Below are 15,737 nucleotides of genomic sequence, written 5' to 3'. Positions count from 1 at the left end.
AGTTCAGTCTTTTTAAGCATTCAACTTTTGAAGCTATTTGCATTATAAAATAAAGAGCCACAAAGTTAAAACAACCAGTTGCAGATCGGTGGATAATGTCACCTGAATTCACAAATGGACAAGAATAACATGTGGCATTATTTACTTATCTACGACAGTGCACAGTGTATTTATAGTCAAAAGAAGTCTGAATTTCAAACCGCAAACTACCTTTACTGCAGTCCTTAACCTTAATGCACACAAAATAGTCCAATAAAGTCTGTGAATGAAGTAGATTGAATATAGGGAAAGATGAGGAAAGATGCCTCCTGACAGGGGAGCAGATGTGGCCATCTGACTAGGGGGTCGCTGACGGCTGCCGAGAGTTGGAAGAACCGCTGTCGTCCGGCGAGAAAGGGGAGGAGCCATTCCGTCTGCCAGGGATCGGAGGACTCACTGCCGTCTGCCAGAGGAGGAGCGAGCTATTGTCCGTCGGAGGAGTGGCTGAGGACCATGCAACGTCGTGTCTGGGACCGGCGAGCCAGTTTTTCTCTCTGTCGCTCTGCCTCGCTCTTTCCCTCTCCCCTTCCCCTCCCCTCATTTCTCCCAGGGCTCCAGAAAGGCAGGTAAGACCTGCTGGCAGTCACGGCCGGAAGGGCAACACCCCCCCTCCAGGAAGGGAGGGGAGTACGTCATGCCGGGGGTTTCCCCGGCCTAAGTCGGGCGAGGGAGGAGTATGACAAGGAGAAGGGCGGGGCCGGACTGTGAGGACACATGCCCGGCCCTGAATCGGGCTAATCGGCTGGAAGGGGGATAAAGACGAGCCAGAGGTGCCAGTTTGAGAGAGAGAGAGACACACGCGGCTATGCTGTGTGTGTGCGTCTATGTGTTTTATGTTATGTTCAGTTCTTTTATGTCATTAAAGTTATGTTGACTGTTCTGCCGGAACCCACCTCCTCCTTGCCCATCCTTACCTGTTACAGTCATTATGAAACATTTCATTCAATTTCCATTGTCAAGAGGCATAATTTAAGTAAATTTTAAGTAATAATATATTTTTCCAAAAATAAAATTATTAGGATTAATTTGGCCTGTAGATAATATATATGTGAAGATCAGGTGACAGCTGGGGTAAGATGCCCCTGGGGGCTTCTTGCCCCAGGTAAGGGGTCATCTTGCCCCAGTGGTGGCCAATGGCCCCCTTTCATAATTTTAACTTTTGTGCTGTTACAACTAAAATGTAATTTTTTTTTTTTTCCATTTGATTACCATAAGAGTATGTTGGTGATGCATAATGATCCCATACATGCTAAACTGGTATATAAATGTGTTACAATTTATCAGTAAATGGACACTGTTCTTAAGGGGTGCATCTTCCCCCATCATTTGGAGCTGTTCTTCTAGTTACACAGATGAAACAAGTCTGCTTAATTACGCAACCTGTATCAGTGTAGGAGGGCGCAAAACTCCAGTGTGCAGTCCACAGAGCGCCGGTGTTGTGCCAAAATCTGACTCCCCACCAGATTCTTACTCCCCGCTACCTGATTGGTCCATATCCCTAAAGCCCACCCCTAACCATAGAATGGAGTCATTGGTACCCATAAAGCCCAACCCTACACCCACCCCTAAACATAAGGATACTAGGGAGTGAAATATCGGCACGTCACCGGAGATCTTTCCAGGTGTTTTCATTTGTTGTCATGCTAATGATTAAAAATCCATGGGTGGTTAGCGACAGGGTCTGGAAGTTCGAAAATTCACAGTATCAATAATAGTGAATACATATGCATAAATAGTATAATAGATGTATTAAGTGCTTTACAATATAAAAAAATAAGATTAAAAATAATGAATACATGAGCACACATGCTTGGTACATACTGTAGATAAGAAACACACAAATCTCTAAAATAATTCAATAAATAAACTTAATGACTTGCAGTATGAACCTAAATGATAAAAGACCTAGATTATTAATGGATATTTTAAAAAATTGTGATGGGTTAAGAAGAGCCCTTCCTTTACTGATTTTCAGTGTAAATAATAAAAAAAATAGCAATTTTTACAATTTCTTGAAAAATAAAATATATTCAATTGAAATGTTAAATATAATACATAAGGAATAATTGATGACAGACCATTGAATTATTGAAAAATAATGCACACCCAAGGTGGTAATGCAGAGCGGAGTGACCGTTGCACCTCGGGTGTGTGTTATTTTTCAATAATTCAACGAGCCGGAGTCAAATATTCCACTTATACCACGGTTACCACGCCTTAAGACATCGTTCAGTGTTTTATCTCAAGACATTTTCTGGTTTTCATTCCTAAAACGCTCTTGTGAGTGGAACTACTTTCTTCCGCCAAGGATTCAGCGTCTTGCTTTGATACTGTCTGAGACTTCATTGCTGGTTCAAAAACGTCACTTTAGAACTAGCAACAGAGGATAGCGAGGCTTGCGCTGCTTTACTGGAGCACTTACTGGAGTAATGAGGTAGTGCGTTTGTGTGTGTGTGTGAGAGTTTGTTTTTGAGGGATTGAAAGATAGAAACTCAGAAACTGAGAGAGATCGCTTCTGGGATTACCTTTTTGTTGCAGCTCTTGTCAGAAGTTGCATTGCTTCAAAATCGCCAAGATGTAAGTTTAAGCACTTCTCAGCAGCAGCGAATGTTGCCATTTTTGTATATAGCTTCTCCGATGTAAACCTTAACAACTATTTTCAACCCCACCGAGCTGACATGACGGCTCTGTTTTTCACTCACAAGAAGGGGTGGGTGGGGTGGGGGTGGGGGGGGGTGCTTCCCACAGATATTTCAGATAATATAGAAACTGTTGTATTGATCAAGTGTATCTAGCTTTGAAACAGCTCAAGCCTTCATCAGAAATGTCACTTTATAACTAGCAACGGAGGATGCGCTGCTTTTCGGCATTGGAGTAACAAGGTAGTGCGTGCATGTCTGTGTGTGAGGTGTGTGTGTGTGTGTGAGAGAGAGCGAGAGAAAGAGAGAAACTGAGAGAAATCACGAGTGGAATTACCTCTGTTTAAAGTGGCATTCGTCAGGAATAACATCGCTTCAAATTGCCAAAGTGTAAGTTTAAGTATTCTTCTCAGCAGCAGCAAGTGTCACCATTCTTGTACAGCTTTTCCATTGCTAGTGCGCTGACTTTGCTCCCGAGAGAGTTTGTGTGAGAGCAAAAGAGAGGGTTAGGGGTACTATAGCTGTGTGAGTCTGATTAGGGCGAAATACATTGAAACATTAAAAGTTGCACATATTAAAAGTTATTTTGAATAATAGAAACTGTTGTATTGATCAAGTTGCGGTGGTGCGGCTCTGTTTGTTGGTCACCACTCGAGTCTATGTGTGTGTGTGTGCGTGCATGTATGTGTGTGAGCGCGTGTAATTGCAGGTGAGACGAGGGAGCGCGAGGGCTCTTTTTAACCAAAATTGATATAAATGTTCTTAAATTGATTCAAAATTGATGTTCTTAACTGATTTATTTTAACCAATGTCTTTGTTTTTAGTTATTTTGTTGTTGTAGCCTGTATGGCTCTTTGAAATAACTGAAATAATTTGGCAAAGTGATATGGAACCATTACGCGGTCAAGACCTGGAACTACTTCATAGCCGTGCGTTTACTGGAAAATCATTGCACACCTTAGAAAGACCGTCAACCAATCAGAATCAAGCATTTAACAGACCTGTAGTATAATAACAAATAATCTTTTTAACTGTAAGTAGTCAGGCATCTCACAAGTTTTACATTCTTTAACATTCATTTACTGTTAAAATCAAATGTTTTAATGTAAGAAAATGATTAAACAGTCACAATTACATATAAATGACAATTTGTAAAATGGAATGTAACGGGTTCACATTTCAAGTGTTTTACTTCTCACGGTATGCACTTTCAGTATTGGATATCTGTTGTAGTGGTCACAGTGTACTGGTCAAATGTCTTAGCTGAAGATTCATTTCATCATCAAAGCTTACTGTAATGTAGTGTAATTATCATCTTACAGATCTTACAGGAGAGGACAGGAAGTGAAGGTACAGATCTTTTTCACAATGTTTTAACTGTTTGTTTTGTGGATATTGTATTTGATAATCAAATCTGTGCTCTAGTCATTGACATTTAATGGTGGGAATATGGCCTTGATCAAACCTAAAATTATCAAGCTTGCAGATCGCTGATCAGTCAAGCATTTTTAGAAATATTTTAGGTGTCAGTTTGTGGTTTTACCCAAACCGACCATACAATACACAAAGCCATATGATAACTTTGCGTGAGAAGCTTAAATGGTTACATTTATATCGTTGTTATTCAGTGAATAACCAAAAGTCTGGTCCTCACACAAAGGTATCGTATGGCTTCAGAAGACTTGTAATATGAAGTCATTGTCTGCTTTCATTTTCCATCCATCAGCCTGAATGTTCTTCAAAATATGTCCTTTTGTTTTTTACGGTAGACAGAAAATCATTTAGCTTTGGAACAACATGAGGGTGAGTAAATGATGACAGAAACGATCCCTTTAAGTGCCATGTTCATGGGCACAACAGTGGTCATTCGCCAAATCTAGCCCATTCCCATCACTTGGAATCACATGGAAATGAGGTCTCTAGATGTGATGACTCGCAGGCTTATGGTACCAGGCATCTCCTCAGCCATTGCTCTTCCTCGCTTCCTTAACTGCAGCTTCTGGGGGTCTGAAGAGTCCTGCAGAGAGGCAGTGAGAACCACCTGACCCATGAACTGATCCTTCACTGCATTACTGTTCCACACCTGAGTGAACGAACAGATAAACAGTCACATACTCTCTTTTGTAACTGCTCAACTTCTGTTGATGATTATTCTTGATTTGACTTTTTTTTTAACCATAAAGTTACTAAACATTGATAAGGTTCAATATCTTTGTCTAAACAGATGTCACTAACGTTTACACTACCAGTCAAAATTTTGGACACACATGATACAATAAAATTTGCCACATTTTAGAATAATAGTAACAACATCAATTCTAAGAAAAACCACAAATACAAATATGGGAATTATGTATTGACCCAAAAACATTTTTTTTACATAGCATGCGGACACAGTTTTAGTAATGAGATTTTACAGAATTCGTGCCTTTTGACTCAGTGAGTCTACATCGACTTTGTGTCATTTACTTGGCGCCATCTCCTGGTGGCCATATGTAACATTGTGCTTCATGTGGATCATCTAATGATCTATGCATCTGATTATCTTGTGTGTAGGCTTGTTTGAAAGATAATTACCTCCTCTAAATAATAGTATGTTTTATATATATATATATATATATATATATATATATTTATTTTATTTTTTTGTGTGTGTGTGTGAAGTTATATTGCATATAAGCAACACCAACATAATTGTCAAAGACATATACTTAGCTATTACTCGCTATATTTTTGTCTGTGAGTAAATCAAAAAGGCATATGGTATTCTACTCTTTGAGAGCTTTCCAACGACATATGGCACATGGATATTTGATCAGTTTTATGTTTTTACGGATTACAAAAATATAATAAATGTTTTAATAAATTATCAAAACGGAACACTTTTGATTTGTCTGAAAATTTCAAAGCACTTGTTCAGTTTTGGTCATAATGCCTACATGCATTGGAACATAGAGCTTCTAAGCTTTCAAACGATACATATTTTGTGTTGGTCAAGACTGTAGTTATTAATATTTTGATGATTTGTTTTTTCTCCCGGGCCTGCCGGTAGGCCTGATTTTTATCTTCATTTTCCTTTGAGTTCTTAAAATATCACAAATTTCAAAAATTTCATCTCAAGCATGCTCTTCACTGACACTTTTGTCGATTTGGTAAACAAGTACACTAACTTTTGAAAAAAACTTTATTAGTGGCAACATGTTTGATGTGGTAGAAAATTACGCCACAACTGTGGGTCGTAATTTTTTCAAATTTGACAAATAATTTTAATACAATAAATATTGAAATGGTTTGTTTATTTAACTTTTTGCTTATATTTTCATAGTTTTAAACATGTAATAATTTGTATTTCCATGTATTTTTAATAATATTAAAAAGTCTGGGAACGGCTAAGACAATAAAATCTATACATGCAGTAAAAAGCATTTGAAAAGTAAAAAAAAAAAAAGAAAAAAAAAAAAAAGATGAAGGCCCGGCATAAAGTGCGATGTGACCATATAACAAACAGGAAAACGTTGAAATCAATTATAAAAATACAAAAAAAACCAACCCCTGTGACATGAAATTGCCAAATACACACACACTCAAACTCAGTTTTTCACAATTCCTGACATTTAATTGTAGAAAACATTCCTTGTATTAGGTCAGTTAGGCTCACTATTTTATTTTAAGAATGTGAAATGTCAGAATAATAGTAGAGAGAATGATTTATTTCAGCTTTTATTTCTTTCATCACATTCCCAGTGGGTCAGAAGTTTACATACACTTCCTTAGTATTTGGTAGCATTACCTTTAAATTGTTTAAATTTGGTCAAACGTTTTGGGTAGCCTTCCACAAGCTTTTCACAAGTTGCTGGAATTGTGGCCCATTCCTCCAGACAGAACTAGTGTAAGTGGTGAGTCAGGTTTGTAGGCCTCCTTACTCGCACATGCTTTTTCAGTTCTGCCCACAAATTTTCTATCAGATTGAGGTCAGGGCTTTGTGATGGCCACTCCAATACCTTGACTTTGTTGTCCTGAAGCCATTTTGCCACAACTTGAGGTATGCTTGGGGTCATTGTCCATTTGGAAGACCCATTTGTGACCAAACTTCATGGCTGATGACTTGAGATGTTGCTTCAATATATCCACATAATTTTCCTTCCTAATGATGCCATATATTTTGTGAAGTGCACCAGTCCCTCCTGCAGCAAAGCACCCCCACAACATGATGCTGCCACCCCCATGCTTCACGGTTGGGATGGTGTTCTTCGGCTTTCAAGCCTCGCCCTTTTTCCTCCAAACATAACGATGGTCATTATGGCCAAAAAGTTACATTTTTGTTTCATCAGACCAGAGGAAATGTCTCCAAAAAGTAAGATCTTTGTCCCCATGTGCACTTGCAAACTGTAGTCTGGCATTTTTTATAGCGGTTTTGGAGCATTGGTTTCTTCCTTGCTGAGCAGCCTTTCAGGTTATGTCGATTTAGGACTCGTTTTACTGTGGATATAGATACTTGTCTTTTTCCTCCAGCATCTTCACAAGGTCCTTTGCTGTTGTTCTGGGATTGATTTGCACTTTTTGCACCAAACTACGTTCATCTCTAGGAGACAGAATGCGTCTCCTTCCTGAGCGGTATGATGGCTGTGTGGTCCCATGGTGTTTATACTTGCGTACTATTGTTTGTACAGACGAATGTGGTACCTTCAGGAGTTTAGAAATTGCTCCCAAGGATGAACCAGGCTTGTGGAGGTCCACAATTTTTTTCTGAGGTCTTCGCTGATTTCTTTTGATTTTCCCATGATGTCAAGCAAAGAGGCACTGAGTTTGAAGGTAGGCCTTAAAATACATCCACAGGTACACCTCCAATTCAGTACACCTCATATCAGAAGCTAATTGTCTAATGGCTTGACATCATTTTCTGGAATTTTCCAAGCTGCTTAAAGGCACAGTTAACTTAGTGTATGTAAACTTCTGACCCACTGGAATTGTGATAGTCAATTAAAAGTGAAACAATCGTAAATTGGAAAAATTACTTGTGTCATGCACAAAGTAGATGTTCTAAAGGACTTGCCAACACTATAACACACACAGGCACAAGTTTGGAATAATGTACAGATTTAGCTGTTTCAGAAGGAAATTGGTACTTTCATTCACCAAAGTGGCATTCAGCTGATCACAATGTATAGTCAGGACGTTACTGGTGTAAAAAACAGCACCGTCACTATTTGCAAAATGTAATTTTTGATCAAATCTAGACAAGCCCCATTTCCAGCAGCCGTCACTCCAACACCTTATCCTTGAGTAATCATGCTAAATTGCTAATTTGGTACTAGAAAATCACTTGCCATTATATCAAACACAGCTGAAAGCTATTTGGTTCATTAAATGAAGCTTAACATTGTCTTTGTGCTTGTTTTTGAGTTGCAACAGTATGCAATAGACTTACATGTCTTAAGGTCAATATTAGGTGAAAAATGGCAAAAAAGAAACCGCTTTCTCTAGAAACTCGTCAGTCAATCATTGTTTTGAGGAATAAAGGCTATATAATGCTTGAAATTGCCAAAAAATCTGAAGATTTCATACAAAGGTGTGCACTACAGTCTTCAAAGACAAAGGACAACTGGCTCTAACAAGGACAGAAAGAGATGTGGAATGCCAGATGTACAACTAAACAAGAAGATAAGTACATCAGTCTCTAGTTTGAGAAATAGACACCTCAGCCGACAGCTTCACTGAATTCTACCCGCTCAACACCAGTTTCATGTACAACAGCAAAGAGAAGACTCAGGGGTACAGGCCTTATGGGAAGAATTGCAAAGAAAAAGTCACTTTTGATACAAAAAGTTTAGAGTGCGCAAAGAAACAAAGACATTGGACATCAGATAATTGGAAAAGAGTGTTATGGATCTTAACCCCATTGAGCTTTTGTAGGATCAGCTAGACTGTTAGGTGCTTGAGAAGTGCCCGACAAGACAGCCACATCTATGGCAAGTGCTACAGGAAGCGTGGGGTGAAATGTCACCTGAGTATCTGGACAAACTGACAGCTAGAATGCCAATGATCTGCAAAGCTGTCATTGCTGCACGTGGAGGATTTTTTGATGTGAACTCTTTGAAGTAGTTTAAGAAGTTATGAACATATTTTCCAAATTGTAATAGTAATTTCATGTTATTAATTTCCTGACTATACATTGTGATCAGTTGAATGCCACTTTGGTAAATAAAAGTACCAATTTCTTTCCATAAGTGCAAGATCTGTACATTTTTCCAAACTTTTGGCTGCCAGTGTGTATGTATGTATATATATTTGTCTACAAAACAAATTTCAAGCATTTAAGCACAGGCATTTAGATCAAAAAGTGAAACATGCTTTCAATCAAGTGTGTCTAAACTTTCGACTTGTACTGGGTGAGTTTGTGTGTTAAACATACATAATAAATGTTATCACCTGAACTGTGATTGGTTTGCGGGGGTTCTTCCTGTAGAAGATGGCCCTGGTGTCAAACACAGGTTTCAGTGTGTTTTTATTTCCTAAGGACTGGACAGTGGAGCCTTCACAGGATATCAGAAGGTACGGATCAGCACCTGCACCAAATCCAGAAGAAATAGATGAGACAGCACAACAATCATATATGGATCATGGATCAGTTATTCACATATCCCACCATCTTTTTGTCTGATATCTCCTCATCAAAGGTGCAATCGACAGCTGTCTTACCTCCATTGCTGTCTTGGATCTGTAGTCCTTCTGCACTGTGGACATAAATTTGAGTGACTGCCTGAGGATAACCCACAAATGATGTCCAGCAGTGTACACTGGGTTTATCAAGGACTAGTTCCCTGATGAGAGAGAGAAAGAAACATACATTCACATCATTGACAACAGTATGGCAGACGGTAGTGTATAATGACAGTACTCTGGAGAGACACATGTTGCCTATGCATTATAATATATAACATTATTACAATGTTTTCTGGAATACTTGATTCTGATTGATCAATTGTAGCATTCTGGGGTCAAATGCTAAAAAGATGGAGCCGCAGATGGCTACTTCAGTGTGGAGCTCTCTAGCGTTTGTTATTTTGTAATTTTATTTTATTTTTTCACACTTTCCCAATCAGTTTCACCAGGGATGAACTGCTGAATATTCGGCAGAGCATACCTGATAATTTTTGCCAGTGTTTGATTATTCTGACCTTTAATATGATTTTTTTATATATCTTATTTGGAGGCGCAGTGGTGCTCTATAAGCGATCCAAAAGACGCACGCAAGGGAAGCGAGCCGGCGCGCTTTAAGTTTTCTAACTGCGCTGCTCTGTGTTTCATGGAAACCTGGCTGAGTGAAGCCATCCTGGACAGCACGTTACATCTGCCAGACTTTCAGCTGTTCAGAGAGGATCCCATGGTGGTATTATCAGGGAAAACGAGAGGCAGTGGAACATGCATTTACATCAATGACAGTTGGTGTACAGATGTAACAGTGTTGAAGAAGATGTGCTGTCCTAATTTAGAGACGCTCTTCATCAATTATAAGCCTTTCTACTCGCCATGGGAGTTTTCCCTGTTTATTCTGGTGAGTGTTTATATCCCGCACAAGCATGCGTGAATGCATCACAGACATGGAGCAGTCATTATTCTGGGAGATTTGAATAAAGCTAACCTCACCCGTGAACTGCCAAAATACAAACACATCACATGCCCCACCAGAGAGAGAAATATATTGGACCAGTTCTACACCACTGTAAAGGATGTATATCGCTCTGCCCCACGTGCAGCTTTAGGACTCTCCGATCACTGTTTGGTTCATCTTCTCCTGACCTACAAGCAGAAACTAAAACACCTAAGCCTGTATTAAGGACTGTAAAGAGATGGACCAATGAAGCAGAGCTGGAACTACAAGCCTGCTTTGACTGCACTGATTGGAGTGTTTTTGAGGCTGCAGCCACAGACCTGGATGAGCTCACAGATACTGTGACTTCATATATCAGTTTCTGTAAGGATATGTGCATCCCAACTAGAGCATTTTTATCATTCAATAATGATAAACCATGGTTTACAGGGAAACTCAGACAGCTTCTTCATGCCAAAGAGGATGCTTACAGAAGTGGGAATAAAACATTGTACATCCTGGCCAAGAACACACTTATTAAAAGAAGCTACTCTGAAAAGCTGGAAAAAAAAAAAAAAAAAAATGTTTTCAGCCAATGATCCTGCATCTGTGTGGAAAGGCCTAAAAAGCATCACCAAGTACAAGACTCTAATGGCTGATGAACTGAATGTATTTCACTGCAGGTTTGAAAAGCCCAGTCTCACACCCCTCCCCCGCTCTGATCTTCACTTCACATACACACCAACACCTCCTGGAACCCCCCTCCTCCCCTTCCTGCTACACAATCTGCACTTATGATCTGTGAGGAGGATGTGTGCCGGGTCTTTCGGAAAAAAGACTAGGAAAGCTTCAGGCCCAGACGATGTTTCACCTGCCTGTCTGAAAGTTTGCGCTGACCAACTGGCCCCCATCTTTACACTGATCTTCAATAGATCACTGGAGCAGTGTAAAGTTCCCTGCTACTTCAAATGCTCCACTATCATTCCGGTCCCCAAAAAACCCAAAATCACAGGACTTAATGACTAGAGACCTGTCGCTTTCACATCTGTCGTAATGAAGTCATTTGAGCGACTGGTTTTGGCCTACCTGAAGCACATCACTGGACCCCTGCTGGACCCTCTTCAGTTTGCTTACCGAGCAAAAAGGTCTGTGGATGATGCTACCAATATGGGACTGCATTATATCCTGCAACACCTCTACAGACCTGGGACTTATGCAAGGATCCCATTTGTGGCCTGATCTTCTCTCAGCCAAACTGACCCAGCTCTCCGTGCCCACCCCAATTGGTCAATGGATCACCAGATTTCTGACAGATAGGTAGCAGCTAGTGAGACTGGGGAAACTCACATCCAGGACCCTCACTATTAGCACTGGTGCTTCTCAGGGATGCGTTCTCTCTCCACTGCTCTTCTCCCTGTACACAAATGACTGCACTGTAAAAGATGAAGTTTGCGGATGACACCACGGTCATCGGCCTTATCCAACTCAGTGACGACTCTGCATACAGATGGGAGGTTGATCAGCTGGCTGTCTGGTGCGGTCACAACAAACCTGAGCTGAACATGCTCAAAACAGTGGAGATGATAGTGGACTTCAGGAGAAATCCCCCCGCACTACCCCCTCACCATCCTGAACAGCACTGGAGTCATTCAGGTTCCTGGGCTCTACCATCTCTCGGGACCTGAAGTGGGAGTCCCACATAGACTCCATTCTGAAGAAGGCTCAGCAGAGGTTGTACTTCCTTCGCAACCTCTGGTTTAGCAACCAAATCAGTCATAAGGAAACTACAACTGACAGTCAGGACTGCTGAGAGGATTATTGGTGCCCCCCTGCCCATCCTCCAAGACCTGTATAACTTGAGTGAGGAAATGTGCAGGTAGATTCACTCTGGACCCCACACACCCTGCGGACTCCCTCTTTGAACTGTTGCCCTCTGGCCGGCGCTACAGAGCACTGAGCGCCAGGACATCCAGACACAAGAACAGTTTTTACCCTCAGGCCATTTTCCTCGTGAACAATTAAACTGCCTCAGGACTCCCCAATAGTGCAATAATGTAAATGAATCTCTCATGTACATATGTAAATTCACATATTTAATTCAATAACTACAGGTTATTGTAGGGGTACTACCTTGCACGTACATTACCACTTGCACATATGCCATTCTGTTATATGTCCTATTATTTGTGTCTATTTATATTCTTACCTTGTTTTATATTCTGTGTCTCACTCTAATGTTCTGTGTGCACTTGTTTCTCCTATCACCAAAAAAAAAAAAATGTACTTGTGTACGTGAGAACACTTGGCAATAAAGCTCATTCTGATTCTCTGAAATATTTTCATATAATGACGGCTAAACATAGCTATGCTAGTTTCATGTCTCTCATAATCACTCCACGGTCTCTTTCTTCTCACATAAAGTAATTTAAACTCAAATCGATAGTTCATGTCTATTTTTATTTTATTGTTTTGGACCCACATTATAGTAGGTGTCTTTAACTACAATGTACTTAAGCATATGATACAATGTTCTTATTATGTACATGCGTGTTGTAGCATTGTACTTACATTTAATGCAAGTCAATTCAATAACATCTGTAGTTACACTGTTAACCTAAAGTCCAAAGTATGCTTCGCTCAGACGCAAACGCTTAGCATCCGTGTACAAGCAGCTTGCTTTAGAGCGTTAGCCAAACTCAGTTCAACACTTGTATCTTAAACAACATACACATTCACACAGCTTGGGTTGATGGTGAAGGATTCAACTCACATTTGTGAGGTGCTGTATCCACTGAAGTTTTGCTAGCGGTTACATTCTTCATTATTAACAATTGTTTTGTCAGAACAGCAGTGCAGCCAGGAAACTCCGCCCCTTCCGCTATGTACCACAAGTGTCCAACATTTCACACTCAGTTTTGATGGTTGAAAATGTGCATCATCCAGGTACTTAAAGTACACTTCTTTTTGCTGCATTTTCAGTGTAAACATACATCTCGCACTACATACACTACAAAATGAAGTAGAATAGTGCAGAAGTGTGCGGTTTGGGACACACCTCATAACTGTGTTCGCATACAGAAGTGTTTGGCGCATACGCACTACGACTGCTATGAGACACAAGACTTCCTCTTCAGGAGTTTAGACCCATAAAAATGTCTTTAAATTCCTTCAGACTCGAGTTATAGAAATGCAGGTATCTCCAGACCTCCTCACACATGCTCTATTGACTTGCAAATCCACTGTTGTTGTTTTTTCCTTCATCTCCTGATATTTAGCAGTGATTATCTCTTTTAACGCTTCAATGTGACAGCAGCAGCTCAAAATGAAAGTGTTGCAACCTTGTGGACCCACTAATTCGTGCAAATAACTCCAGGCACATGCGCAATCTACGCGTTCAAAGACGCGCGGTTAGAAAAATCAGGCTGCGCTCGTTCAGTGCTTGCGCACTCTGCTGGTGATGAGATTTGCGTTATGCGTCTTGTACGCGAAGCGTACTTTGGGCTTCAACCTAACCCTACCCAAACCCTTACCCTAAACCCTTAGCCTAACCCTAACTCTACCCCAACACTTACCATAAAACCTAACACTAATCTAAACCCTAAACCTAAACCTAACCCTACCCCAACCATTACCATAAACCCTAACCTAAACCCTAACTCTAAACCTAACCCTACCCCAACCCTTACCACAAAACCAACCCTAATCTAAACCCTAAACTTAAACCTACTCATACCTCAACCTCAGTAGCAGCAAATGTGAATCTTGTGAGAATGTTGCTGAACAACATGTAGTTACACAATGAGTACATTGCATTGTATGCATTTTAAGTTAGTACATAGCGGTTAAAGACACCCAATATATAGTGGGACCTTTTTCTTTTTAATTTGATTTGCAACTGTGTAATAAGCAGGTTAATGTAGAATCAGTTGGGCATTTTCTGCTTCACGTCAAGGTCTTGATCACCCTGTTGGGTTATTTTGCAATAATGACCGGCTGACTGTACATTATTCCTCAATTAGTTGTTGTATTCATGGGGTACATGAATCTTTAGGATATGTAGTCGTCTATATTTACACTATGTCAGCGTTTTAGTTTATTGTATTGCTCTTTCGGTAGCTATTTAAACCACCATGTATGTATTGGATGTATACCTGCAGTCAGAATTCACATCTGTGAAGATGCGGATCATAAAATCTCCCAGCACTTCTGGTGTGAATGTGGAGGGAATGATGATGTATCGACCCTTTTGCAGCACGCTCCTCATAAACACAGTCCGTGCGTTTATGTAAGTTGACGTGACAACATTCTGCTGGGTAATGATGTCGTGCATGCGGTACTTCCTGTTCATCTCAACCTGAGTGCAAAATGTGTTAACTTTAACATTTGAAAGGAATGCAGTGTAATACTGGTGACAATGTATATACAGATTAATCATGTTTGCTAGAAAAGTAATTTCGTTTTCTCACGTTATTAAAAATTATTCATACACTAAAGTTTAGTATCACGAATTTCCAGTTGTTTGTGATTATTGGATGAAGATAAAATCATTTTATTAGGACTGTTAATTTATTAAAGTTCAACCAAATTAATTACATGATGCTGATGTTTTCATCGAATTAATCGCATATGAATATTTGTTTGAGAAAAGCCACCTAATGAAGATAATTTGACATTTTTGGTACATTTGCATTATTGTGGCAGAAGAGTAAATCATTAAACAAACATTACCGTATATGAAAAAAATGGTGTCAGAAGTCAATGTATTTTTAGTTTTTCAAATTATATCTCTGACCTACAGTTCACAGCTATCCATTTTGCAATCAAATTGTCAATCTGCTATTTTTAATCAAAAGAGTGAGATGGACATCTTTGGGAAATGGCTACATCTTAAAGAGATTGCACTCACAAAGACCAATTTTTAGCAATTTTCAATTTCTGAGCATTTATATCTAGAAACATTAAAGGTGCACTCAGTAACTTTTGTCTTTGTGTCATCTTGCACGTACACTGACAGTTACTGAGATTAAGCAAGTAGTATTTGACTAGTCATGTGATTGTAACATGGCAGCCCCCATGTGCGGACCCACTCCATGTAGATTAAAACAGCTTTTATAAAGTTACTGATATGACTGGAGTCTTCATTTGAATGTGAGTGGTCATGATTTCTTACATATATTGCAAAGTTACAATTCATGTCTTTAGGAGTTAAACTTTTTAATGAGGAAAAAATTACTGAGTGAACCTTTAATTTTCTCTATAGACATTTTTCATGATTTATCCATGACTTAAGATGTTGTTGATTTCATTGACTTTGAGGCCATGGCATTCACAGTTTTAAAATGTCCTTATATTTCCAAGTATTCTTGATAGTGGGAGCCCTGTGTACATTATTTCCAATAAGGTTATTAGGAAAACAACATAATCAGACATGCGTATAATGCTATATTGCAGACATATAACAATGTACA

At 39.6% G+C, this 15,737-nt stretch overlaps 1 protein-coding gene across 2 annotated transcripts in view; it reads right to left on the bottom strand.

The window, feature by feature from the left end:
- Window positions 1-3,456: 3,456 nt before the first annotated feature.
- The window catches only part of LOC127417099 (calpain-5-like), a 28,020-nt gene continuing 15,739 nt past the window's right edge, over window positions 3,457-15,737 (bottom strand). For both annotated transcript variants that reach the window (XM_051656816.1, XM_051656819.1), the window contains exons 10-13: window positions 14,421-14,623; window positions 9,378-9,499; window positions 9,108-9,244; window positions 3,457-4,761 (exon numbers count right to left, since the gene is read on the bottom strand). In XM_051656816.1, the coding sequence (XP_051512776.1) occupies window positions 4,579-4,761; window positions 9,108-9,244; window positions 9,378-9,499; window positions 14,421-14,623 (645 nt within the window). In that variant the 3' untranslated portion in view covers window positions 3,457-4,578. The remainder of the gene's footprint in view (window positions 4,762-9,107; window positions 9,245-9,377; window positions 9,500-14,420; window positions 14,624-15,737) is intronic.

This window comes from Myxocyprinus asiaticus, chromosome 3 (genome assembly GCF_019703515.2).
Source record: "Myxocyprinus asiaticus isolate MX2 ecotype Aquarium Trade chromosome 3, UBuf_Myxa_2, whole genome shotgun sequence".
Taxonomy (NCBI): Eukaryota; Metazoa; Chordata; class Actinopteri; order Cypriniformes; family Catostomidae; genus Myxocyprinus; species Myxocyprinus asiaticus.
Note: the sequence above shows the minus strand (reverse complement) of the source record. Positions and strands in the feature narration are given on the sequence as shown.